The 25,566-nt window shown below is 43.1% G+C and overlaps 1 protein-coding gene across 1 annotated transcript in view; it reads right to left on the reverse strand.

Annotated features, from left to right (window-relative positions):
* The window catches only part of ZFAT (zinc finger and AT-hook domain containing), a 119,168-nt gene that overhangs the window by 69,372 nt on the left and 24,230 nt on the right, over positions 1 to 25,566 (reverse strand). Inside the window, exons 4-6 of the mRNA XM_032222991.1 lie at positions 16,115 to 16,282; positions 7,461 to 7,614; positions 5,225 to 6,678 (exon numbers count right to left, since the gene is read on the reverse strand). Of these exons, the coding sequence (XP_032078882.1) occupies positions 5,225 to 6,678; positions 7,461 to 7,614; positions 16,115 to 16,282 (1,776 nt within the window). The remainder of the gene's footprint in view (positions 1 to 5,224; positions 6,679 to 7,460; positions 7,615 to 16,114; positions 16,283 to 25,566) is intronic.

Genomic DNA, 25,566 nt, shown 5'->3' on the forward strand with positions numbered 1-25,566 from the left:
CAAACTACTAGGTTGTCAGAAACTGGGACAAGTAACGGGAGCTCACTTCGTAACGCCATACTAAGGATTTGAGCCGCCAAACTGCCAACCTTTCCGATCGACAAGCTCAGCGTCTTAGCCACTGAGCCACCGTGTCCCTCCAGAGTGAATTAGCCATGAACAAATCTAAATTGGTTAAATGAATGTAGTCTAATCCTATCATGAAAATACCCAATCCTACAGAATTGAAACCGTTTTGGCAAATCTAGTCCCCCACCTTCCCCCCCCCCCCAAATAATTTGGAGTAAAAAAAAGCAGCTTGAAAAAATAAGTCATGACCAAGGTCTAATGGTTCCACCACAAAACTGCGTTCGACTAAACCGCGCTTGACGAAACCGCGTAGCTGACGTCATCAAGAGGGCGATAACAGCGCGGAGACAGAAGCACGCTGTAAACGCTAAACCTAAAATTAACCCCTAAACCTAACCCCCCTAAACCTAACCCTAAACCTAATCCTAACCCTAATCCTAACCCTAAACCTAACCCTTACCTTAAGTTGAATCGGCTTGCTTTCAAAGCGCCCTTCTTTCTCCACACTGGCTGTTGTCACCCTGTTGATGACATCAGTGACACGGTTTAATCGGGCGCGGCTTAGTCGAGCGCGGTTTTGACGGGTCACGAGGTCTAATAGCACAGAACATACCTCCCAAATACTGATTATACTGACCAAACACTGCAATTGTGGACAATGAGAAAGGGGACTGTGATGATATGAAAACTTGCCAGGCCTCCCTTAATAACAGAGTTGGAAAGGACCTTGAAGGTCTTCTAGTCCAAACACTTGCTCAAGCAGGAAGCCCTGCACCATTTCAGACAAACGGTTCTCCAGTCTTTTCTTAAAAGTCTCCAGTGTTGCAGCACTCACAACCTCTGGAGGTAAGTCATTCCAGTGATGAATTGTTCTGTCAGGAAATTTCTCCTTAGTTCTAGGTTGCGGCTCTCCTTGATGAGTTCCCACCCATTGCTTCTTGTCCTACCCTCAGTTGCTTTGGATAATAGGTTGACCCCCTCTTCTTTGTGGCAGCCCCTCAAATATTGGAAGATGGCTATCATGTCACCTCTAGTCCTTCTTGTGGGACAACTGGGTTTTTCAGGGGAAAAAAAGGGATAGGGGCTTTGGGATCCCCCAAAATAGGGATATGATCTACCAGATGTATTGGTAAGCAGATTTGGTTAGGATAGCAGCTGTACTAAGTTAACATATTGTGAGAACACAACTGCTAAGGGTGCCCTGCTGGAAGCAAAGCAAAAAAAAAAACAAGAACAAAACCCAACGATCCTTTTAAATATACTTTTTTTCTCCAGTAAATGAATTTAAAAGACTTGATGAAATGGATTTAATTATTTCCGGAAAGACAGGAACCTCATCTGGACATGGTTAACTGGCATTCTTGTGCCAATTGTGTCCCTAATGAGAAACATTTCTAAAAGGTATTCTGCTAATTGAACTGTTCTTAATGTAGAGAGTTGTTATTAAATGCAATTTTCAGAAAGCACTTGCACCGGGGAGCCTTATTAGTGTTATCAGGAGATCAGGAGAGGACTACCTAGGGAGGCATACCTTAGGAGAAAGCATTTTTGCTATAACAGCTGCAGGAAGCCAGGAGTTTAGTTGGCTCGGATTTAAATTAAGAGGGGGATTGATAAAAGTTTCGTTGCAGGACGCGTGTTGAGAAGTTGAAAAAACGGGGACAAAATATGGTTTCAACAGAAGGGAATATTTATAGCTCATGGTTGAAATGTGGGGTCCTTGGTACTCTTTTAGCTTGCGTTCATTTTCTTGCAGACATCAAGTAATTAACTCAGAAAGCATCAAGGATCACACAAAATATGGTTTACTAACGTGTTCCCCCCAAAATAAGACAGGGTCTTATTTTCTTTTGACCCCTCAAATAAGCGCTTGGCCTTATTTTTGGCCAACTCTTATTATTTTTGAGGTGCAGGAGGCCCCTTAACCTTGGCCCGTGGTCCATGGATCAGCTGATCCAGAGAGGGCTGGAAGTTGTGTCTCTGTTTCTGGCACACTCTTGCCAGCCCTAGCGTTGCTGGGTCTGCTGCTCTTTTTGCGGCCGCCACTAAGAGAAGAGAGCCAGGGTTTGCAGGAGTGGCTTCTGCGAGGATGGTAGGTGCATGTGGGGACAAGTCCCCCCCCTCCCCCAGGAAACGGCGGGGACTGGCTGCGCAAGCAGTTAAATATTTTAGGGGAGGTCTTATTTTCAGGGAAACAGGGTATTGAAGAAACTAAGATGATGGAAAATGTGAAACTGCAGGTCCTCAGTAGCAAGCTGGAAGTTAAAAAAACAGGCAAGCAATGCTAGTAACAACGTCAGCAAGATTTTGGGGCTAATAGATGAACACAGGTTTAATATTAAGGCTGAACCTCTGGAGCTTCCGTTTTTTAGATAGCTGATTTACCACAAGGAGAAGCACAAACTCCCAAGGGTAAAATGTTGCCTTCTTCAATCAAAACAAAGAACAGCTTGGGTTCTCTAGCTGACAGTTAATGCCAGTCAAAGATAAGCTGTCACTGCCAGGGCACCGGAATAGGATAATGTTGAAGAGTTTAGGAATCAAGAGCCCAACTTTTAATTTTTTGGTTGGTTGAATGGTGGTCTTTGCAGCCTCTTGAAACTTTTCTCTATCTTCTTCTTTATTTAGATACTAGCTGATAACCTGGCGTTGCCCAGGTATTTATTTATAGGGGAAAATATCTGGACCAAACGTATTGTCTAATGTTAGATTTTCCCCCTTATCAGAGGGAGCCCCCTTGTGGAGTACTGTGAAGCCTTTACCACTGCACTGTACAGTAGAAGCCATTTTAAGGAACAACAGGCTGTATCGTAACAGAACACACACCCCAAGGGTGGTGTTAGAGGTGTCGTCCCCCCCCCCCCAGTATTTTTTCCCAGAGAGTAAATCATCTGTGTACCAAGTTTGGTTGAAATTGCTTGAGGCATTCCAGAGTTATGCTGGAACACACACACACACACACACACACAGATATGTATATATCTTATCGTGGAAAAATGAAAGATTCTGGGGGTGCCCATAGAAGGTAAGTGTGGATTTAAGCCATGGATTTGCCAGGTACAGAAGCGGTACTAGAAGCCCAAACGTTTCTGCTGGGCTGTGTGGTACGTTTGGTAGGGCAGAATGGAATATCATTAAAAATGAAAACGGTCTTCTGCAGTCACGACATAAGCCTAAGATTGAAAATCAGGCTTGTCAGATGCTACATCTTTTCTATCCTGCTCTACGGAGTGGAGAATTGGTCTCTGAGAGAAAGTCACTTGAAGAGACTAGAAGCATTTGAAATGTGAACCTACAGGCAGCTGTTACATATAAGTTGGGTCAACCAAACCTCCAAGGAAAGATTGAAGGCAAAAGAAGTCCAGGCAGAAGAAGAACATCATGGCTTCAAAATCTAAGGGACTCAATAGCATTTTCTCATGTGGCTGTTGACAAAAATAGCATCACCAACGTGATCGCCAACATCCAATGACGGATATGGCACAAGAAGAAGAATGGAGTAGTAGTCCCTTATCCTTACTCAATGAGGCATTAATTATCTGCTCCTCTAACATTCTCTTCCATTCTGTCCCACCAAATCCGCCACTGAGCTCAACAGAAGAGGGATGCTTACTCCTTCCCAGTACGTTTAACTCTCTTCTCACCCACTTCGTATTCTTTTATGCCAGGGGTCTCCAAACTCCCAAAGCATGAAAAACGAAGATGTGGCGAAGAGATTAATGGGGTTGATAAACGTATGCTCCAAAAGATCTTATTGCATGGCTTAAAATGGGTCTCCAAACTTGGCATCTTTAAGACTTGTGGACTTAATTCTGGAGTTGTCCAGAATTCCTCAGGCAGCACTGAGCGTAACTAAGTGTTTGAGCTGCTAGTACTGTTTCTATTCCTCTATTCCAGGGGTCGGCAACCTTAAACACTCAAAGAGCCACAAAGGTCCTAACCGGAAGCCGGACCTCCTCCCCCTTGTTCAGTTCTGGAACCGACTGGAAGTCCAGTTCTGGTCCAGTTCCCCCACCATAGTTTCTCCTCCTAGCACGGTGTCCTTTTCCCTCTACCTGTCCTAACTGAAAGCCCTATCAATTGTGGAACTGACCGGAAAACCTTTCCCTTGCCATCGAGTCTCCTCCTGGCACACCGTGCTCCCCTCCCCAACCGGAAGTTCCTTTCAAAACTGTGGTGCCAACCGGCAACAGGGAGCCACAGCAGAGGGATGAAAGAGCCACATGCAGCTCCAGAGCTGCAGGTGGCTGACCTCTGCTCTATCCCAAGCTCAGAGAGTACAAAGGATCCATTAGTTCAACCATGATTTTCCCTAATTCTTTTCGTCTAACCAGGTCTGTTGCTTCTTTACCTATCTGATGTGTCTTGCTCCTGCTTTTTGACCCATATTCCAGACTCCACATCCTCACCGTTTACTTAAGACAGGACTAGGATACCTACGAGACCGCCTACTGCCACATACCTCCCAATGGCCGGTAAGATCCCACAGGGTGGGCCTCCTTCAGGTGCCGTCAGCCAGGCAATGTCGGCTGGCGGCTCCCCGGAGGAGAGCCTTCTCTGTGGCTGCCCCGACCCTTTGGAATGAACTACCCCCAGAGATTCGGACCCTACCCACTCTCATGGCCTTCTGAAAGGCTATCAAAACCTGGCTATTCCAGCAGGCCTGGGGCTGTTGACCTCATGACTGAGGTCCAGCCCCGACCAGATTGGGTGCATGATGCGGTTTTAATCTGTCTCCTCTGTTTTTTAATTTTTTATTTTTTATAATTCTTCTGTAAGAATTAAACTGTAGTTGCAGAATGTAAACTTCTTCTGTAAGCTGCCCGGAGTCCTCCGGGATTGGGCGGCCTATAAATCTATTAAATACAATAGAAATACAAATACTAGGAACAGCCTCCAGGTTTTAAATCCCAGATCCCTCTCTAGGTTCCTCTCACAGGGCAGATGATCCTATTAAAGAAGGAGTCGAATCCTGAACTCTTGCTTCTCAAAGGGAGCTACAAAATAATTAATTTCAGAAGGGTAGCAACCCTCCTTCCTTGGGTGGCCTTAAGAAACCGACCCTCAATCCTATTGTTCTGGTGATTACTATGGAAACAAAACTTCTGCTATTCATGGGTCCTACGTGAAAACAAGCCATCAACATCTTGCTCACCACAGTATTCACATTCCAAGTCTCCGTAGACCTTCCGTATCTTCTCACACAAAGTTGTATTCATCTGTTGTTTCTGCAGGTTGTCCAAAATCTGCATAAAGGCTGCAGCTCCAGTTTGATCCTCTGGAGGTTGAGGACAAGGCTCTGGTTTCTGGTGAGACTCTACACCGGGTTCTAGAAGGGGAAGGGAAGTGGAGGACTCCGTCTTTTCGAGAGTTGAGTCGTTGGCTACCTGATGACTAAGACCAACGGTTTGGCTCTCTTCTTGGGTATCAGGAACGCTCTCTGGACCTTGGCATTTCTGGTTCAAAGTGGAGTTTTCATCTCCCAAAAGCTGTTCAACTTCACAGTGGACGTTCGCCGAAGAGTCCAAGGGCAGCTGGTCTTTGGCCAAACGGGCCTTTTCCCCCTCTGAATCTGGTGAAGCGTTTTTCTGCAAAAAGCTATCCGAAGCACTGACCAAGCTAGCATGTGGGGACAGCAACTCAGTTAGCGGCTCACAAATTGGGTCTGGTGCGTTGGCTGCTGGCGGGCTTTCGAAATCCAAAAGGAGAGGAGATGTTCCCAAACTCTCCGCGGCGTTATTGTTTTCATGGCTTCCCTCGGTGGCATTTCCTTCTCCCGTGCAAACAGGCTTCACCACGCAGAGCGCCTTGGAGTTCAAAAGTGACAGTTCAGCTGCCGTCTGGGACAATTCCTCTCCCAGGGCTTCCTGCTGGATGTCTCCTCCGGGTTCCAGCAGGCAAAAGCTCTGGTTGATGGAATTATTAAAAACCGAGGTCTCCGGCAATTCCCCGTGGGCGTCTTTGATGTGCGATCGGAGCCTGACGGAGCTGACGAATTTCTTCGAGCACTCGCTGCAAATGTACACGAAAGGGTGCTTGCGGACGTGCAGCTCCAGAGCTTGGTACTTGGTGGCTCCGTGGCCGCAGAGCTCGCAAGCAAAGGGCCTCTGGTCCCCGTGGACCAGCATGTGCCTGTCGCGGTCCAGTTCGTTTTTGAACTTGCGTTCACAGATGTGACAGTCGTACAGAAGCTGCCTCTTGCCTTCCCGCGTCATTAAGCGGAGCTGGTCGAAGACGTTCTTCACCTTTTTGTCCTGCAGGTCGTGGGCCTCCTTGATATGCTTGATCAGGTTCTTGACGTCCGAGTATTTTTTCTTGCAGAAGCGGCAGTGCTGCTTGATCTTCTTGTGGACCCTCTCCACGTGGACTTTGAGGTGGCCTTTGCTCAGGCAGGTGAAGGGGCAGTAATCGCAGGAGAACTTCTCCCCCGTGTGCTTCCGCAGGTGGACGTTCAGGTTGGCTTTGATGGCGCTGGCATAGTTGCAGAAGGAGCACTTGTAGGGCTTCTCGTTGGTGTGGATCCTCAGGTGGGCCTGAAGGGAGTGCTTGAATTTGAACACCTTGTTGCAATACTCGCAGGTGAAAATTTTTAACTGAGTGGCTCCCAACCTAAGGAGCAAAAGAATCAAGTCATAAAATCTACGAAAGCAGATATGAGAATAAGAGCCATTCAGATAGACCAGGTTGGTCGTGAGTACCATTTCTAACTCCTTAGCATTAGTATGTGTTAATATAAGGCAACTGGCAATTGGAACAGAGTTCTTTTCAGGTGGGGAGGGGGGAGTAGAATGTCTGAACTCCCAGCACGCAGGGTGGATGAGTCATGTGCTGGCCAAGCCCATATAAGGCAACTGTCAGTTGGAACAGAGTTCCTTTCAGGTGGGGAGGGGGAGTAGAACATCTAAGTCCTTAGCATCAATGTGTGTTAATATAATACTGTACATTAGAAATAATGATGATCTGATGGTCATTTCAAAAAACCCTTTCTTAGCGAGCATCTAGAAGCCAAGGCATGGCTTCATGCCGAATTTCAAGTTTGTAGGTTTTACAGTTCTGGAGATTTCGTGATGACTGAATGGTATTTGGCTGATATATATAATCAGCTAAATAGGGAAAAAACAACAATGCAATGTTCCAAATACCAGCCTTCTCATGTGCTAATTGCTACCTAGCTTCTATTAAGAAAGATAGCTTTCCGTGAATGATGAAATCTCCTTAGCATGAATTAAAATTCCTGGAATTTTAAAAAAGATGCCTACAATATATCAACACAAGGTCTCCCAAGCATCTTTCCAAAAATGCCCATGGTTGCTCCTTCTCAGTAATTTAAGTTAGAGAATGTTTCTGCCCAGAAGGCTACCCTGTGCTTAAGATTTGTAAATGGAGATTACCTGCTTGATTTCATTGGTTGCTCATAAGGAGTTTGCTGAATGGCATATTCCTGATAACCTCTTCGCTGAGATGAGTCCGCTACGGAGGTTTCTGAGTTGACGGGCTGCTCGTCTTGGGGAGAAGCTGCTTCCACAGGAACTATCTTTGTGGCACCTGCAGCAAAAAACAGAAATGCAATTCACCTAAAAGCCTCTAAAATACTATACGGGATAAGCAGAATACAGGTAGTCCTCAATTTGTTTAGTGACCATTTGAAATTACAGCAGCGTTGAAAAAAGCAACTTATGAATAGTTCTTGCAGTTGTGACTGTTGCAGCATCCCCATGGTCTATCGCAGCGAAGGCCTCACCTGAAAAATCAACATGACCCAGGTGGCCAGAAAGGCCCAAGAGAGACTCCACTTCCTCAGGGTCTTGCAAAAAAATAAAGTGGAACAACAACCGATAACCTCCTTTTACTGGCCCACAACAGACAGCGTCCTCACTCACTGTGTTACGGTGTGGTATGCTGGCTTGACAGCCGCGGATAGAAAGACACTACAAACATCGTGGGCTGTCCCTTGATACCACTAGATGACATTGCTAGGGCTCGCTGCCTTAGAAGAGTGAGGAAAATCCTCAGGGACGACTCACACCCTGGTCAGCTCTTCTTTATTCTCCTGCCATCTATAGAAGCATAGGAAGATGCACAAACAGCCTGAAGAAGAGTTTTTATCCGTGGGTTGTCAGGCTCCTGAATTAAAAAATAACTCTACAACAACATAGGGCGTAACTTGCAATAAGTTCACATAGTGCAATAGAACTGGGTGTTTGTTAGCCGGATTAACTGGGCTAGGAATTTGTTTGTGTTTCACTGTGAGTTGTATTGTGTTGTGGGGGGAGGGTGCACAAAGGGAGGCTCAGCCAATCGCATTGTACAATAAAGGTTTGACTTGAATTGATGGTCCCATGATCTGAATTTTGATCATAAGGCATTTTCACAAGGCATTTTATTTGTCTGGGCTCAAGCCTCGTTTATCTGATTGTTGTCTTGGTAATGGAGCTTCCTTCTGCCCTTCAAGGCCACCCTTTATACCATTACTCTGGCCTCCCTCTCTACTCTATCCATCATAAACAATTTTTGAAAGTTACTCTTGTAACATTCTAGGCTGCCAAGCTACACACCAGCTTCCGATAATAAACTCAAGATATTTATTGCAGTAGTATATCTTACAATGAAGCATACTAAAACTCAAAGCTTACTTTAGAAAAAGAGCCTGGTGACACAAATCTCAAGATTGTCAAAATGCAAGCAAAGTCCATTTCCAGTCCGAGATCCCCAGCAATCAAGCGGCCGAAGCCATAAGAAGGAAATTTGAACACTTTTTTTTGGTCATCTGAAGCCAGTTACAAAAGCCATCTCTTTTGTAAGTGGACATCAGCTTAAGCAATATGTTGAATGACCTTTTTTTCTTTCTTTCAAGAAGACACGATGAGTCTCTTCAGCAACACTTTATTTAGCTAATTCCTTTCAGATAAGGAAAACCAGTCCCATATGTGAAGAGTTCAAATGACCTACTTTATTGCTCAATGCGTGGCAGTTTGCACATGGGCAAGACTAGATAAGGCTCACCGGCATTCAAGAGGAGGTTCAGGCCTTGTCCTCTTTCGCCTATATAATGATTCCAGACTAAATCGCAGCTTCACTCCTCCACCAGCTAAGAAAACATCTCCATATATAAACTGAGACTCAAAGTGTTAAACTCTTCAGCTTCTTAATCTAACTCTCTCCATACATATAGCCCTACTCTGAACCTAGAAACAAATCTAACCTGGATACCATGTTTTCCCAAAAACAAGACATGGTCTTATTTTCTTTTGACTCTCCCGAAATAAGCACTTAATCTTATTTTCGGGGAGGTCTTATTATTTTTGAGATGCAGGAGGCAGCGAGTGTGGTCACCTCATGGTTGCTGCTGTGTTGCAATAGTTTCGAGGAGGGCTTATTTTGGGGGGAGGGCTTATTTTTAGCGCATGTGCTTAAAAGCCCGATTGGGCTTGTTATCCGGGGAGGTCTTATTTTCAGGGAAACAGGGTACAAGGAAGAGACAATCTTGAGGACATCTGCTGGTAAGAAATGGCAAGCCAAGGAACAATTAAAGATTGCTTCTCTCATCCATTCATTCACCAATTCTTTTTTTTTTTGCTAGTTTCCCATCTTGGTATTATCACCCGAATCCTGAAATATCCCTTTGCTGAGTTGTAGCTCAGCTCTAACAACTTATCTTAGTTAATGAGCAACATTTTTTTTTAAAGAATAACATTGCTTTTGTGCAGCAGTAGATTAACAACCTTGAAATGTGAACAATATGGCATCATATTTTAATTTCAACATGAGAGCTTATCTACAAAGGCCATGGGGAAAAAACCAAGAAAGGAGAAAAATGAGTAGCAAACAGTTAAGAAGATAACATGAGAAAATGTTAGAAAAAAAAAGATAAAGCTAAAAGCTGACATTTAGAACCGAATAGAAAGCTGTTTTGATAAACAATGAGTGCTTTTTCCCTCTGTAGCTCATCTCTTTTTTTCCCCCTTTATTGCCCATCAACTAGGTTTACTCAAACTTATTTAGAGAAATAACATATATTTAAGTGCTCAGTGTTAAAAATGGAGTATGGGGGAAATGTGGAGAATGGTCCTTTCTTTTGCTAACACTTTTCTCTTTAAAGAGTTGAAAAGCACAGATTTTTAAAAAATCAGTCCAAGTAGTTCTCAGCTTACAACAGCCTGTTTAATGACCATTCGAAATTACAACAGCAACAAAAAAAGTGACTTATGATTGGTTTTTTTCACACATGATCACTGCAGCTTCCCCATGGTCAAAATTCAGGCACGTGGCAACAGCCATGTATTTATGATAATTATAATGTCCTGGGGTCATGTCATCATCTTTTGTGACCTTCTGTCCAGCAAGAGTTAATGGAGAAGTCAGATTCACTTTACAACTGTGCTACTAATAACCGAAGTGATTCACTTAACAACTGTGGCAAGAAAGGTTGTATAATGGAGCAGAACTCAGTAAAAGTCTCACTTAGCAACATGCATTTTGGGCTCAGTTGTGGTTATAAATCAAGAATTACATATATCTGGCTGGCTGGAGAGAAAGAAGCAATAACTGGATGTTTTTAAGAAGAGAGTGGACAGCCATTTGTCTGAAATAGTACAGAGCTTCCTGCTTGAACAGGGGGTTGGACTAGAAGACCTCCAAGATCCCTTCCAACTCTGTTGTTCTGTAGGACTACCGTATTTTTCAGAGTATAAGATGCACCTTCCCCCCCCAAAAAGAGGGTGAAAATCTGGGTGCGTCTTATACACTGAATACAGCATTTTTTGCTTACTGAAATCCCTCCCCCTTTGCAAAAATGGACGTGCAGAGGATTTGGGAGGCTTGCAAAGTGCTCCTGGGGCTGGGGAGGGCAAAAACGAGCCATTTTTGCTTGTTTGGGGGGGGCAGCCCACAGGAGCACTCTACAAGCCTCCCAAAGCTCTGCATGCCCCTCCCCCTTTTTTTTTTGCAAAAAATGAGGAGTGCAGAGGGTTTGAGAAGCCTGCAGTGCAAAAACTTTTTTTTTTATTTACCTCTTCAAAATCATGGTGCGCCTTATAGTCCAAAAAATACGGTAGTTAAAAGGGAATACGAGTCTGGTAAAAAAGGAATAGCTTTTCTTCCACAGATGCATAGATAGTTAGGTGTAGAAGAAAACAGACAACGGAAGACATAGATGGAGAAATTACAGATGCATGAAATTAAAGGGATTATACACAAGAGAAAAATGTTCCTCCTTGCAGCAGGAAGGATGCTGAGGTTGCATTTACAAGATTCAACATAACCAAAAAAAAAAAAAAAAACGTAAAATCCACAAGACAAAACATTTTTCTGCTGTTGTGTTCTTGAAGTTGTTCATTTTTCTCCTCCTTTTTTCCAGGTCTCTCTTTGGAGGATGAACAAGACAGGTTAACCTACACGCGGGACTGCTAAATAAAATGTTAAAAGCCTGCAAGCTTCACACTGCCGTACCCCAAAATGGGCAAACTTTCAAACTTGCCCAAGGACACAACTCAAAGAAGGACCAGCTCAACTAAATCAGTTTAACTCATACACAGGGCCACAAAGGCAGTGAACTACAGTATATATTTACAGATTTGTTACTATATCAAAGGGCAGAATATTCCCCCTAAAAGGGAGGCAGAAACTCAGCCCCCACTTTTGTGAATGGTCCATTAAGGCCTGAGCCAATCTATTCTACATTACAAAGATCTACGTCCTTTAGGCAGAGCCATAATAGGAATCCCAAAGCCCTTTCATTACATCATCATCCAGCAAGGCTCAACCAAGCCTGGGACTCGTGACAGCCTACCGAGTTGCCCCCGCATGGATCCATGGGAGTCTGACAACCAATCAGGATACAAGCTCAAATTCAAAAGCCCAGAGAGGGTATAAAACTCAGGCACTCTCAGCATCTCTTCCCTTTTTTTTTTTCTTCATCCATGTGATCCTGTCCACCATTAAAACCTTCTTTCCAAGCTACATTAAGGCACAGCATGCTGTAACTTAACAGAACTTGAATCCAAAATGCACATTATCACTCTCAAAAGTACTGTGACTTGACACTCTAGATATAATTGAGTCATTTTCATTTTAGTGGCCCAGGCGTTCCAGACTTATGCTGGAACACACAAATGGACACGGACACACCCCGAGAGTTGTTAGGGGTGTCTTACTCCACAGTATGTGTTTCCAGGGAGTAAGTCATCTGTGTACCACATTTGGTTGAAATTGCTCCAGACTTATCGTTCCAGAGTTATGCTGGAACATACACAGACATAGACACAGACATAAACACACACACACACGTATACATAAAGTTGGGATAAAAGCCTAATAAATAATATATTGACCACATGAAATATTATTTATCAATCCATTGCATCCATGGAATAATCATTGATTAAAAAGAAATCCACATCTACACAGGTAATCCTCAACTTATGACCATAATTGAGCCCAACATTTCTGCTGCTAAGTGAAACATTTGTTAAATGAGTTTTGCCCCATTTTATGATCTTTCTTGTTATTTCTATTAAATGAATCACTGCAGTTGTTAAGTTAGTAACAGGGTTGTTCGGTGAATCTGGCTTCTTCATTAACTTTGCTTAGCAGAAGGTTGCAAAAGGTGAACTTATGACACACACACACACACCAGGACACTGCAACCATCATAAATATGAGTCAGTTGTCAAAAATCTGAATTTTCATCACGGGACCATGGAGATGCTGCAAGGGTCATAACTGTGAAAAACAGTCATAAGCCACTTTTTTTAGTACTGTTGTACCTTTGAATGGTCACTAAATGAACTGTTGTAAGTCGAGGACTACCAGTAACAGTTGATTAAAAAGAAGTCCATATCTCTAGTAGTAACTGTGAGAGGGATCTTGGAGTCCTAGTGGACAACCATTTAAATAAGAGCCAGCCGTGTGCAGCAGCTGCCAAAAAAGCCAACACAGTTCTAGGCTGCATCAACAGAGGGATAGAATCAAGATCATGTGAAGTGTTGATACCACTTTATAAGGCCTTCGTAAGGCCACACTTTGAATATTTGCATCCAGTTTTGGTCGCCACGATGTAAAAAAGATGCTGAGATTCTAGAAAGAGTGCAGAGAAGAGCAACAAAGAGGATTAGGGGAATGGAGGCTAAAACACATGAAAAACGGTTGCAGGAACTGGGTATGCCTAGTTTTATGAAGAGAAGGACTAGGGGAGACATGATAGCAGTCTTCCAATATCTCAGGGGCTGCCAGAAAGAAGAGGGAGTCAAGCTATTCTCCAACGCACTCGAGGGCAGGACAAGAAGCAATGTGTGAAAACTAATCGAGGAGAGAAGCAACTTAGAATTTAGGAGAAATTTCCTAACACTTAGAACAATTAATCAGTGGAACAACTTGCCTCCAGAAGCTGTGAATACCCCAACACTGGAAGTCTTTAAGAAGATGTTGGATAACTATTTGTCTGAAGTGGTGTAGGGTTTCCTGCCTAAGCAGGGGGTTGGACTAGAAGACCTCCAAGGTTCTTCCAACTCTGTTATTCTATTCTATTCTATTCTATTCTATTTCAAATCCAGAGTATTCCAAGTACTGGAATAATGTTATTTTGTGCAGTCAAAAGGCAAAATTTGCACAACCCAGAAAGAAAAGATTTGCTGTAGCATGAGACACTCCGTCCTTCCATTCTGGTAAAGATTTAAAGACCATTCTTAGAGCAGGTCAGCCATGTAATTCCTATGCTCTGTGCAATTAACCAAAATGCACATGAGCCCATTAGTGGAACTTCAGTTGATTCGTCTAAGAATTAAAGCTTATGTGGGTCAGAAAACGCTTTCGGGCCCTCAAACCCTTATTTTACCACTCACAGTCGAGCTCCGGGATTCAGCCATCTAGAATTCTGCATTATTTATAGACAACTAAGTTTACCATCCATAATTTCATTTTTTAACCCACTTTGCAAGTCTAATGAGCAGACAAGAAGCGAGCCCCCATTTTTCCATGATTTGGCAAACTCTTCTAGCTTCTTGGGTCAAAAGCTAGATATTTTATGCTGAAATGCAACCGTAGGGATGCAGAGCCTTTTACATTCATAATTGCATAGTACGTGAGTATATCATGCCGTCAAGAGCAAAAGAATTGAAATGGAAATGGGCTGGTCACATAGCAAGGTGGACTAAGGCAGTCATAGAATGGATTCTTGATTTTAAAAAATCATCCACAAAAAAGAGACCTAAAACAAGATGGATCGACATCAGCAAGTATTGTGGGCCCAACTGGCAAAGGAAAGCTCAAGATATATTGATTGGAAACATGCAGAAGAGCCCTTCATCCTGCAGTGGATAGACAATGTGTTAGGCCTGCAGCCATCTTTTCTTTCGGATCTTTGGCCTGCCACACTTTCTATTATTCTACTATGCATTTCCTATTGTGGGAAAATGGGAGTGGGGGATTGTAGGAGTGAGATGCATTGTAGCCATAACAAAATTCTTTCTAGAAAGCCAAGGTCATCTTTTGTCTCTGCACCTGACTGGAATTGGATGGGTGGAAGCTGCCAGCATGGCAGTGGAAGATTGGTCCATGGGATGGACTTGTGGGTGTGGGGGCAAGATCTTGAACTTTCAACTGGGTGGGAAAAACCGGGAAGATTTCAGATTCGGGTTTTCCCAGATGTGTCAACATGGCTCTCTTAATAAATTGGAACTTTGAGCAATACTTTGCCTTGGACTTTGATTTACTTTTGGATGCTATTTGGAACGCTGACACAATGGCTAGAATGATGATCCCATCTAAGTGACCCTTACAATTTATCACAAACCTACCCTAAGGCAAAATACATTCCAATACAGTCAATTGGTTAGAATATACGACCATAGCACAACATAACAATGCATACCTTGTATGATACATTTCATCTCACACCGAGGAACAATCATATCCCCAAAAAATCTAAATTTCATTCTTTTGGTGGTGGTGGGGAGAAATCACTACTCTTAATTCAGATCCCAAAAATTTTCTGAAAAAGGCAAATTACAATGGCTTTATTAAATACCAACAATGCCTAATTAGGTATTGACTTAATACCTAATGATTTTGGATCATTACGAATATGGATGATTATGGATCTTCAGATCATCTTTATGGAAAGATGAAATAAATGTGTCATTTAGCGACAGCCAAAATGAACTAGCGGTTAAAGCACCAGGCTAGAAATTGGAAGGCTGTCAATTCTAGTCCCACCTTAGCCATGAAAGCCGTTGGATGACTTTGGGCCTGTCATTCTCTCTCTCCCTCTTCCTCTCAGCCCAACTCACCTCACAGGGTTGTTGTTGTTGTGGGGAAAATAGGAGGAGGAAGATAGGTTGGATATGTTTGTTGCCTTGAGTTAATTGTAATAATAATAAAGGAAAGAAAGAAGGAAGGAAGGAAGGAAGGAAAGAAAGAAAGGGAGGGATAGAAAAGAGAAGGAATGAGAGGAAGGGAGAGAGAGAAAAAAAGAAGGAATGAAAGAACAAAAAAGAAGAGAGAATGGGAGGGAAGATAGACAAGGAAGGAAGAGAAAGAAGGAAGGAAGGAAGGAAGGAAGGAAAGGGAGGGAGGGAGGGATAGAAAAGAGAAGAAATGAGGAAGGGAGAGAAGAAAAAAGAAAATGAAAGAACAAAAAAGAAGGGAGAATAGGAAAGAAAGGGAGAGAAGGAAGGAAGAGAAAAAAAGAAGGAAAGAAAGGGAGGGAGGAAGAGAGGAAGAAAGGAAGGAGAGAATGGGAAGGAAGATAGAAAAGAAAGGAAGAGAAAGAAAGAAAGAAAGAAAGAAAGAAAGAAAGAAAGAAAGAAAGAAGGAAGGACGGAAGGAAGGAAGGAAGGAAAGAAAGAGGGAGGGGAAAAGGAGAGAATGGGAGGGAAGATAGAAAAGAAAGGAAGGAAGGAAGGAAAGAAAGAAAGAAAGAAAGAGGGAGGGGAAAAGGAGAGAATGGGAAGGAAGATAGAAAAGAAGGGAAGGAAGGAAGAGAAAGAAAGAAAGAAAGAAAGAAAGAAAGGCAAAAATCTCCCCTCTCCCTTGAAATAGTTGTGGTTACCTGGAATTGCTTCGTGGGCTGTCAAGACCACACTGATAATAGGATTCTTAGCTCCCGAGTCTGCTTCTTTTGCGGCAAGACTTTTCTCAGTCCTTTGTACCCGCTGCCTCTTGGATGGTTTTTCTCGCTCATCCTCCCTCCTGTCAAGGTCAACATCAGAATCATTACCTAAAAGGGCAAATATCAAAGAAAGAACACAGAGAGAATGATGAGTAGTTTTCTTCCACATTTACCATCCACGGGAGGGTGAGGCTTCTTCACCCTTGCTTCCTTTTGAAAAAGAAAAGCCTTCGCCAAAGGGAAGCAGGGAGGTCCATCTAGTGCAGAGCTGGGCAACTACGGAAACTCTGTGACCTGTGCTCTTTAGCCCCCAGGATTCCTGAGCTGAAGTCCACAGATCGTAAAGGTTCCATGGTTGCCCACACATGACCTAATGGGAGCAACAGGGGCCTTCTCTGTGGTGGCTCCCTCCCTGTGGAACATCATCCCTGTGGAGATAAAATTGGTCCCCAATTTGACACCCTTTTCACACGCTCTGAAGACCTGGTTTGGCCAAGAGAGGAATGGAGCCCATCCCATCACTCTCTCCTCAGAAGCACCTCGGTGCTTCTGTGTTGGAAGGATTAGCCCAGGAGATGTCCAGTTGAGGACTCCTTTCATGTTCTCGGCAGGAGCTGGAGTAAAGGACAGGAGCTCACTCCGCCCCATGGGAGCATTTGGGTCTCGAACACAGGTTCACCAACCTCCAAACCATGAGTGCCGTTGGACTCCTTATGGAGCCTATCAAATGGCTTAGTTGATTGTTGCTGCCAGAGGATTAGAGGCTATTGCTTTTAATGAAAGGTTTTATGTTGGATTTTTTAAATCCCTGTAAGTTGCCCAGAGTCACTAAGAGTAAGTTGGGTGACCATAGAAATTCCTATAAATAAGTAAATAAACACAGAAAAGACAATTTACTACACGAAGTACAGGGGTTCTGACTGAGGCTTCCCAAGAGCATGAAGCAAACTCCTGGTCCCAACAAAGCACCTTTTTGTTAATTTACTGTGAATTCTGCTCATTCACATCCAGCAAAGTCTCTCGATGGAGGATTTACAGTCACAGACCTTATCTGGCTTGGAGAGCTGCCAGGCTGATATCTGCAAAACTTGGCAAGGAGTCTTGGAGATTCAAGAGCCAATGAAGGGAACTAATTGTCTCCTGCAAACTCCACTCCCCTTTCACTCCTCTTTTATTTCTTCTGGGAGGAGCCATTACTCCCAAGTCGACCCCTGTTCTTTAGCTTTGCATGGCAACTCTGCATATGTGCACACTGGGAACAGGCTCCTGCTGTTCTTCTGCCCCACTGATCTCTGACTCCAAGGGCAGCTGATAACTGGCATACGGCTCTGGCCCCCTCCCTGCCTCCAACACAGAGCCCTTATCAGAGCTTCCACAGACTCCAGGACCGGCCCATGTTCCCCCCCCAACCTCCTTACTGTCTGAATCTACTGCCAGCTCCACTTGCCACTGACGGGCCACAACAACAAGAGATTGGGGAAGCCATAAGCTTCTTCTCATTACAATGCACAGGATTATCCTTTCCTTTTTGATCTTCCTGATCTCTTTCTAAATGGTCCTTCTTTGCTTTTCTTCTTGCTAGTCAGGTGCTCGTGCTGAACCTATCCTCGGATCAATAATGCCCATTAATTTGTGGAAGGCATTCATTGGCAGCATGCAACCAGTGTTAAAGCAATTACCATGTGAAAGATTTCACGGCTTGTTCTTATCATTCCTTTGCCTTAATTCCTTTTTAATTAAGTACTTCTAAGAATGTGACACAAATGGGCCAGAATGGGGAGAGGTAGTTGAAGCCTGACATCCCGTATGCATAATTGGTTATTTGTACAAGATAGTGAATTGTAGAGGTGAAATTCAGTTTTTCGGGCAGCCCAAAGTGAATGTGTAACCGCGGTGCCAACATAAAGAAATCGGTTTAATTCGCCATATGGGACAAATCTATTTGGCAGCGCAGCTCAGAGACAAAATTAGTCAGCAAGGAGTCTGCCGAGATTTGTGAAGGTGTTGACAACATGATAGTCAGGGCGTGTCTAATCCGTGTGTTTGAAAGGTTGAAAACAATGTACAGATTAAGCACAAAACCAAGTGACTTATTTGTCTATTTGGCTTTATGACGAGATGCTTCCTTCTTTCTGAGGCAGAAAAGACGTACTTCAGAAATGGATGGTCTGCAAACTGAGGTCAAGTTCAGATGGGCTGACAACTAACTCTGGAATGTCTGGAGCAATTTCAGCCAAACTTGGTACATAGATGGAAAAAAATATTTTTGGGGTAAGTCATCCTAACACTCCTCCGGGGTATGTGTGTGTTCTGTTAAGATACAGCCTGTTGTGCCTTAAAATGTCTTCTACTGTACTGCCGTAAAATGGCTTCTACTGTACAATGCAGTGGAGTTGCTATGGTAACAGCTTCACAGTACTCCACAAGGGGGTTCCCTCTGGTAAGGGATAAAATCCAACATTAGAAATTATGTTTGGTCCAGTCATTTTCCCTCTATAAATAAATACCCAGGCAAAGCCAGGTTATCAACTGGTATGTTCATAGCCAAGCTATAAAATGGAGATATGTGGAAGAAAAGGTCCATCTCCCAGTTGCTGTGGTGTACAACAGGAGTCTCCAACCTTGCTGGCTGAGGAATTCTGGGAGTTGAAGTCCACGAGTCTTAAAGTTTCTGACTTTGGAGGTCCCTGGTCTACACATAGGAGAAATTAAAGCTCAATAATTCACAAGCATTCTGCAACTCTTATCTCCATTGTTCATTACTTGGACAAACTTTAGATCTAGAAAAACAAATTTGTATAGGTAATCCTCTACTCATGACCAAAATTCAACCCAAAATTCCTGTGGCTAAGTGAAATATTTGTTAAGTAAGTTTTCCTCTATTTTACAACCTTTCTTGCCCACTTCGTAAGTGATTCACTGCAGTTATAAAGTTAGTAATACAGTTGTTAAGTGAATCGGGCTTCCCAATTGAGTTTGTGTGTCAGAAATTCACAAAAGGGGATCACATGACCCTGGGATACTGAAATCATCATACATATGAGTGAATTGCTAAGTGTCTCAATTTTGATCATGTGACAGTGGGGGATGCGGCAATAGTTGTAAGCATAAAAAAGGGTCATAAGTCACTGAGAGCATATGCACCAAAGACAAATTCCTTGTGTGTCCAATCACACTTGGCCAATAAATTCTATTCTATTCTCATTTTTTGTTGCTCTTCTCTGCATTCTTAGTAGAGACAGAATCTTTTTTTTTATAATTGTTTTATTAACCAGTTTATACACTGGACTGAAAAGGGCATCTAATATCATGTGGCTTTTGTGCATAAATTGCCACGTTCCTGAAAATAAGCACTACTGTTAAAAAAAATCCCAAAACCCTGTTCTCCTGTCTCCTAACTTCTTTTTATATATATATATATATAATTTTATTTTTTATTACATAGACAACATCACATAACAATAGAAAAAAAACAATGGGAAAAGGAGAGAAAAAAAGGGGGGGGAAAACCCCCCATCATCACATACAATATATCATTGGATCACAGGTGCATCCCTACTACGTTTATACATCCCGTATCTCTCTGTTGTATATTTAATAAACACCACAATAACCTAGGGTTTAAAAAAAGGGGGGGGGAGGGGGAAGACAAAAAAGACCAAAAAAAAAAAAACAACCCATCATCACATGCAGCATGTCGTTTGGTTACAGTTGTTTTAACCTCTGCATCTTCAAATAATATTTACCATCTCAAATATTTCATCTAATATAACTGTCTCCTAACTTCTATCTCCCAAGTAATTTTTTTTTTTTTTTTGGGGGGGGGGGGGATAAGCTGCTGTGACAGTCTTAAACTCCCGTAATTTCCAGCTAACATGGCCAGGAAAATCCCAATGCTTTTTCTGCAACATGAGGGAAGGTTGGACTCAAACAAATGTTTTGCAATAGCGTTGTATTCTCCGTCTTGCAGCAGCCTGATTGAGATGAATAGTCTTCGCTGCTGCTCCCTCTCGCAAAGGAACATTAAGCAATCAGTTTGAACAGCTGGCACTTTGATTTGGCAAACTAATAAACTGACCTCATGTACCCAGATTTAGGTGATTTAAATCCAATGCAGCATGCACAGAGTAATTTGATGCCGGGCTGCCTGTATATTCAGATGGCATTTGCGGGATGCCTGCATTTCTTCTGATGATAAAGGCAGCTGTCAGAGAAATGAATCACTCTGTTCATTTCAAGCTACACCGTTCATCAAGCCATCAAGATTTTCTCTTTGGGGTTCCTAATTAGAGACTCAGCTGCTTATGTGCATTCTTAATTGGAGAAGGTCCCAGCTGAATGTTTAGGACATATATTGGTCTCTTAATTGTCATGATTCCAACACACTCTTCTTTGGTGTGTTTGTAGATTTTCTTTTTTTAAAAAAAAAAAAGAATGGCACTGGTTTTTATAATGATCATCATCTCGATTTAAACATGGGAAAGTTCTTGGATCAGGTTTTACAAACGCAAAGATTTTTTTAAAAAGCACATTGAGTAAGGACTCAAGAGATTTCAGTTGAAATGAATAACTTGCTTTGCTAACCTCGTAAGTTAAATGACAATTGGACACCTAGATGATAGTTGCTGGGGTTTTCTCCTGCCTATAATTTTTTTTTCACATTTAAAGGTAAAGATAAAGGTTCCCCTCGCACATATGTGCTAGTCGTTCCTGACTCTAGGGGGCGGTGCTCATCTCCATTCCAAAGCCGAAGAGCCAGCGCTGTCCGAAGACGTCTCCGTGGTCATGTGGCTGGCATGACTAAATGCCAAAAGGCGCATGGAATGCTGTTACCTTCCCACCAAAGGTGGTTCCTATTTTTTCTACTTGCATTTTTACGTGCTTTCGAACTGCTAGGTTGGCAGAAGCTGGGACAAGTAACAGGAGCTCACTCCGTTATGCAGTGCTAGGGATTTGAACCGTTGAATCGCTGACCTTTCTGATCAACAAGCTCAGCTTTTTAGCCACTGCGTCACGTTTACATTTATCTCACCTTTGTTGCTTTATAAGAAACTCAAGGCAGTGAACATTTCTAATACTCCTTTCTCTTCCTATTTTCCCCATAATAACAACTCTCTGTGGTCGGTTGGACTGAGAGACAGTGATGGACTCATCCAGCTGTTTTTTTATTCCTAATGTTAGACTAGAACTCCCAGTCTCCTGGTAATCGGCCCAAAGTCATCCAGCTAGTTTTCATGCCTAAGGCATAAATCTCACAGTCCCCTGGTGACTGGCTCAGTGACACCCAGCTGGCTTTCATGTCTAAGGCGTGACTAGAACTCACAGTCTCCCAGTGATTGGCCTAAAGTCACCCAGCAAGCTTTCATGTGTAAAGTGGGATTAGAACTCACTGTCTCCTAGATTTCTAGTCTGGTGCCACAACCACTATAACCACATAGCCAAAATGGCTCCGATCCAACAAACCAATCATTTTGCTGATCCTGTAAGCGACAGCCAAAATGGACTAGCGGAGTAGGCTATGGTAGCAAGGCTCGCTCATCGAAAGATATTTTGGGCTCAAGTGTGATCATAAGATGAGGACTGCCGGTACAGCAGTATTTCCAGGAAGGCTCGGGAAAGCCTACAGCTGTGATGGTGAAGCTATGGCTCGTGTGCCAGAGGTGGCACACAGCACCTTCTCTGATGGCACGGGAGCCGTCACCCCAGTTCAGCTCTGCTGCGCATGCATGCATGCCTCCTGCCGGCCAGCTGGCTTTTGAGTTTCTGCCACGCATGCGCAGGGGGCTGGTCATGGGGGGGGGTCATATGCACATGTGCGGAGGTGGCATGTGAAGGGAGGGGCACATTGCATTTTGGGGGTTTGGGCACATGCAAGCTGATTTGTGTGCGCACTTTGGGCTCTGGAAAAGGTTAGCCGTCACTGGCCTAAAGCATCTTCTGTAGCATTGTCTCCTCAAGGACCAAAGATGCAGAGTCAAAAGTTCTCTTCTCTTACCACTTCCACAAACACAGATGTTACTAATGGCTGTTAGTGGAGCTCCTGCTGTTACAGCTGTTGAGTAACTCCCCTCAACCCCCTCGGAGTGAACTATGGGGCAGCAGGGGAGATGTTTCTTGTTGTGTAAAATCAATGCACTCTCTTAACCCATCAACTGATAAGGGAACAATACACGCTGTCTTCCCTAATTATCTGTTTTTACGGGAGACAAATAGATTATTAGCTGTTCGGGGTGCTTCTAAGCTGTATTCTTGGCACTGCTAAATTATTATCTTGTGCTGTGTGGGTTTCAGAGGGAAGATCTAGGCAAACATTGGCAAACACCAACTCACCCTGGGTGAAATTTGGAAATGATATGGGGTACACAAGGAACTGATTTTACTTTGCAGCTTCGTTAGATTTTTATCCTGCTTTTGTTGTTTTATAACTCAAAGTGGTGTACATACATAATATTACTTCCCCCTCCTCTTTTTCCTGACAGCAAGGACCCTGTGAGATGAGTTGGCCTAAGACAGTGTGAACAGCCCAAATTCACCCAGCCAGTTTTTGTGCCTAAGGCAGGACTAGAACTCACTGTCTCCTGATGATTGGCCCAAAGCTATTCTGTGATTTTCTTCCTTAAGTCTGGACTAGAACTCGCAGTGTCCTGGTGATTGGCCCAAAGTCACCCAGCCAATTTTTGTGCCTAAGAGATGTTTGAGATGTTTGATGTTTATTAACATTTGTAGGCCGCCCTTTTCCCTGAGGGGACTCAGGGCGGCTCACATAAAATCAGGGAGGGGGAATACAAACAATGACGTAGACACATATAATAAAAGTAATAAGCAACATACATTCATCATTCGGGAGGGGCGGCTATCCTTATCCCCAGGCCTGACGGGCTAGCCAGTTCTTAAGGGCTGTGCGGAAGGCCTGGACGGTGGTGAGGGTACGAATCTCCACGGGGCAGGATTAGAACTCGCTGTCTTCTGATGATTAGCCCAAAGTCACCCAGCCAGCTCTCATGCCTAAGGCGGGACTAGAACTCACGGTCTCCCACTTTCTAAGCCAGCAGCTTAACCTTTAAGATGAAACTGGCTTAGTATATATTTCACAAATTACCTCTTGCGGAAAGAACCCTTATTTCCCAACCGTCTGGTTAAAATTATGGTTTTCACAAAAATTATATCTTTCAGGAAATTGTGATTATGGATATTTCTCTTATATGTTCAAAGGAAGAATGTATTAGAGGTCTAAGAATTAACAACAACAACAACAACAACAACAACCCAAATTACCTCTTGCGGAAAGAACCCTTATTTCCCAACCGTCTGGTTAAAATTATGGTTTTCACAAAAATTATATCTTTCAGGAAATTATGATTATGGACATTTCTCTTATATGTTCAAAGGAAGAATGTATTAGAGGTCTAAGAATTAACCACAACAACAACAAAAACCCATGAAGGAAAGCTGTGGGTGACCAGAAATAGGAGTGGGCTTATACTTAAGAAATGATGCACATAGAGTGGACAGATAGGTATGTACTAGCCTCTGCCAGAAGTTCTTATATCGGATCCATTCTACATGTTATCTTACATGCAAATATTTATTTCCCGTTCAGACATGCATCAGTCCCGCTGAAATGAAACCCTGACAAAAAGCAAACTCAAGTCCCAAGCTTAAGTTTTAAATGTTCACCTTGAGGGTCAACGTAACACCAAAAGTTCACATTTAATATTCCAAATTAATTTGGAGTAGTGAGGTGCAAATCCCCCAGGCTCTTGACTGTAATTGGATTGCCAACTGTAGGCATCATTGTCAAAATGATGTGGGGGGGAAATTGAAGGAGTATCTTCTGAAAAGAGATTTAAATTGCTTGGCCAGACTGTGAATAGATCCATGTTCTTAGTGTTGCTAGGGAATTATAGGTTGGGCATGAGGGTTATCTTCCAAAAACTCAATCCATGGGTAATTTAGGTAGTCAGGTCTCTTGGCAATCTGCTCACCCTTAAAACCTACCGCAGGAATGCAGCAGCAGCCTCCCGTTATCTTCTCCCCCAATTCTACTCTGCTGGGTCCCTGCAGACCTGTGGTGGGTTCCGGATTCCGTTCCAACTGCTACGGTTGGAACAGCCCCAGCGTCACCCACATGAACATCCACGTGGTGCGTGCATGCGCCATACTTGCCTGTGACGCTTCCGCAAGCCTCTGCGACGCTCCAGCTGCTCAGCGGAGCATCGAGCAGGCGCTGTATGCTTAAAGGACAGGTAAGGAGCCCGGGCGGGCGGGTGGGCCCTCTGGAACACCATACCGGAATGGTACTGCCTGCAACCCACCACTGCTGCAGACCTTGGCCTTGCTACCTATGGGGTCTTGGGGTGGAGGAGGCTTTAGGGGGCTCAGGAAAAACTATGTGTGAGCTGAGGAAGTGCTGCAGCATGAGCTCAGGCCTGCACAAAGTCCCCTGTGTGCTACTTAATGACCACAAGCAGGAGATTGTGGTCATGAAATAAAGTGATCTTTTGGGTACTTTGTTGAATGACCACTATGACTATAATGGGCAGGCAATAGATAGATAGATAGATAGATAGATAGATAGATAGATAGATAGATAGATAGATAGATAGATAGATAGATAGATAGATAGATAGATAGAAAGATAGATAGACAGACAGACAGACAGACAGACAGACAGACAGACAGATGGATGATGGATGGATAGATGAGAAAGATAGATGAGAAAGATAGATTAGAAAGATATATATACAGTAGATGGATAATAGATACAAGATAGATAGATAGATAGATAGATAGATAGATAGATAGATAGATAGATAGATAGATAGATGATAGATAGATAGATAGATGATAGATAGATAGATAGATAGATAGATAGATGATAGATAGATAGATAGATAGATAGATGATAGATAGATAGATAGATAGATAGATAGATAGATAGATAGATAGATAGATGATAGATAGATAGATAGATAGATAGATAGATAGATAGATAGATGATAGATAGATAGATAGATAGATAGATAGATAGATAGATAGATAGATAGATGATAGACAGACAGACAGACAGACAGCAGACAGATGATAGGTAGGTAGGTAGGTAGGTAGGTAGGTAGGTAGGTAGGTAGGTAGGTAGGTAGATGATAGATGGATGGATGGATGGATGGATGGATGGATGGATGGATGGATAGATAGATAGATAGATAGAAAGATAGATAGATAGACAGACAGACAGACAGACAGACAGATGGATGATGGATGGATAGATGAGAAAGATAGATGAGAAAGATAGATTAGAAAGATATATATACAGTAGATGGATAATAGATACAAGATAGATAGATAGATAGATAGATAGATAGATAGATAGATAGATAGATGATAGATGATAG

This window comes from Thamnophis elegans, chromosome 8 (genome assembly GCF_009769535.1).
Source record: "Thamnophis elegans isolate rThaEle1 chromosome 8, rThaEle1.pri, whole genome shotgun sequence".
NCBI lineage: Eukaryota > Metazoa > Chordata > Lepidosauria > Squamata > Colubridae > Thamnophis > Thamnophis elegans.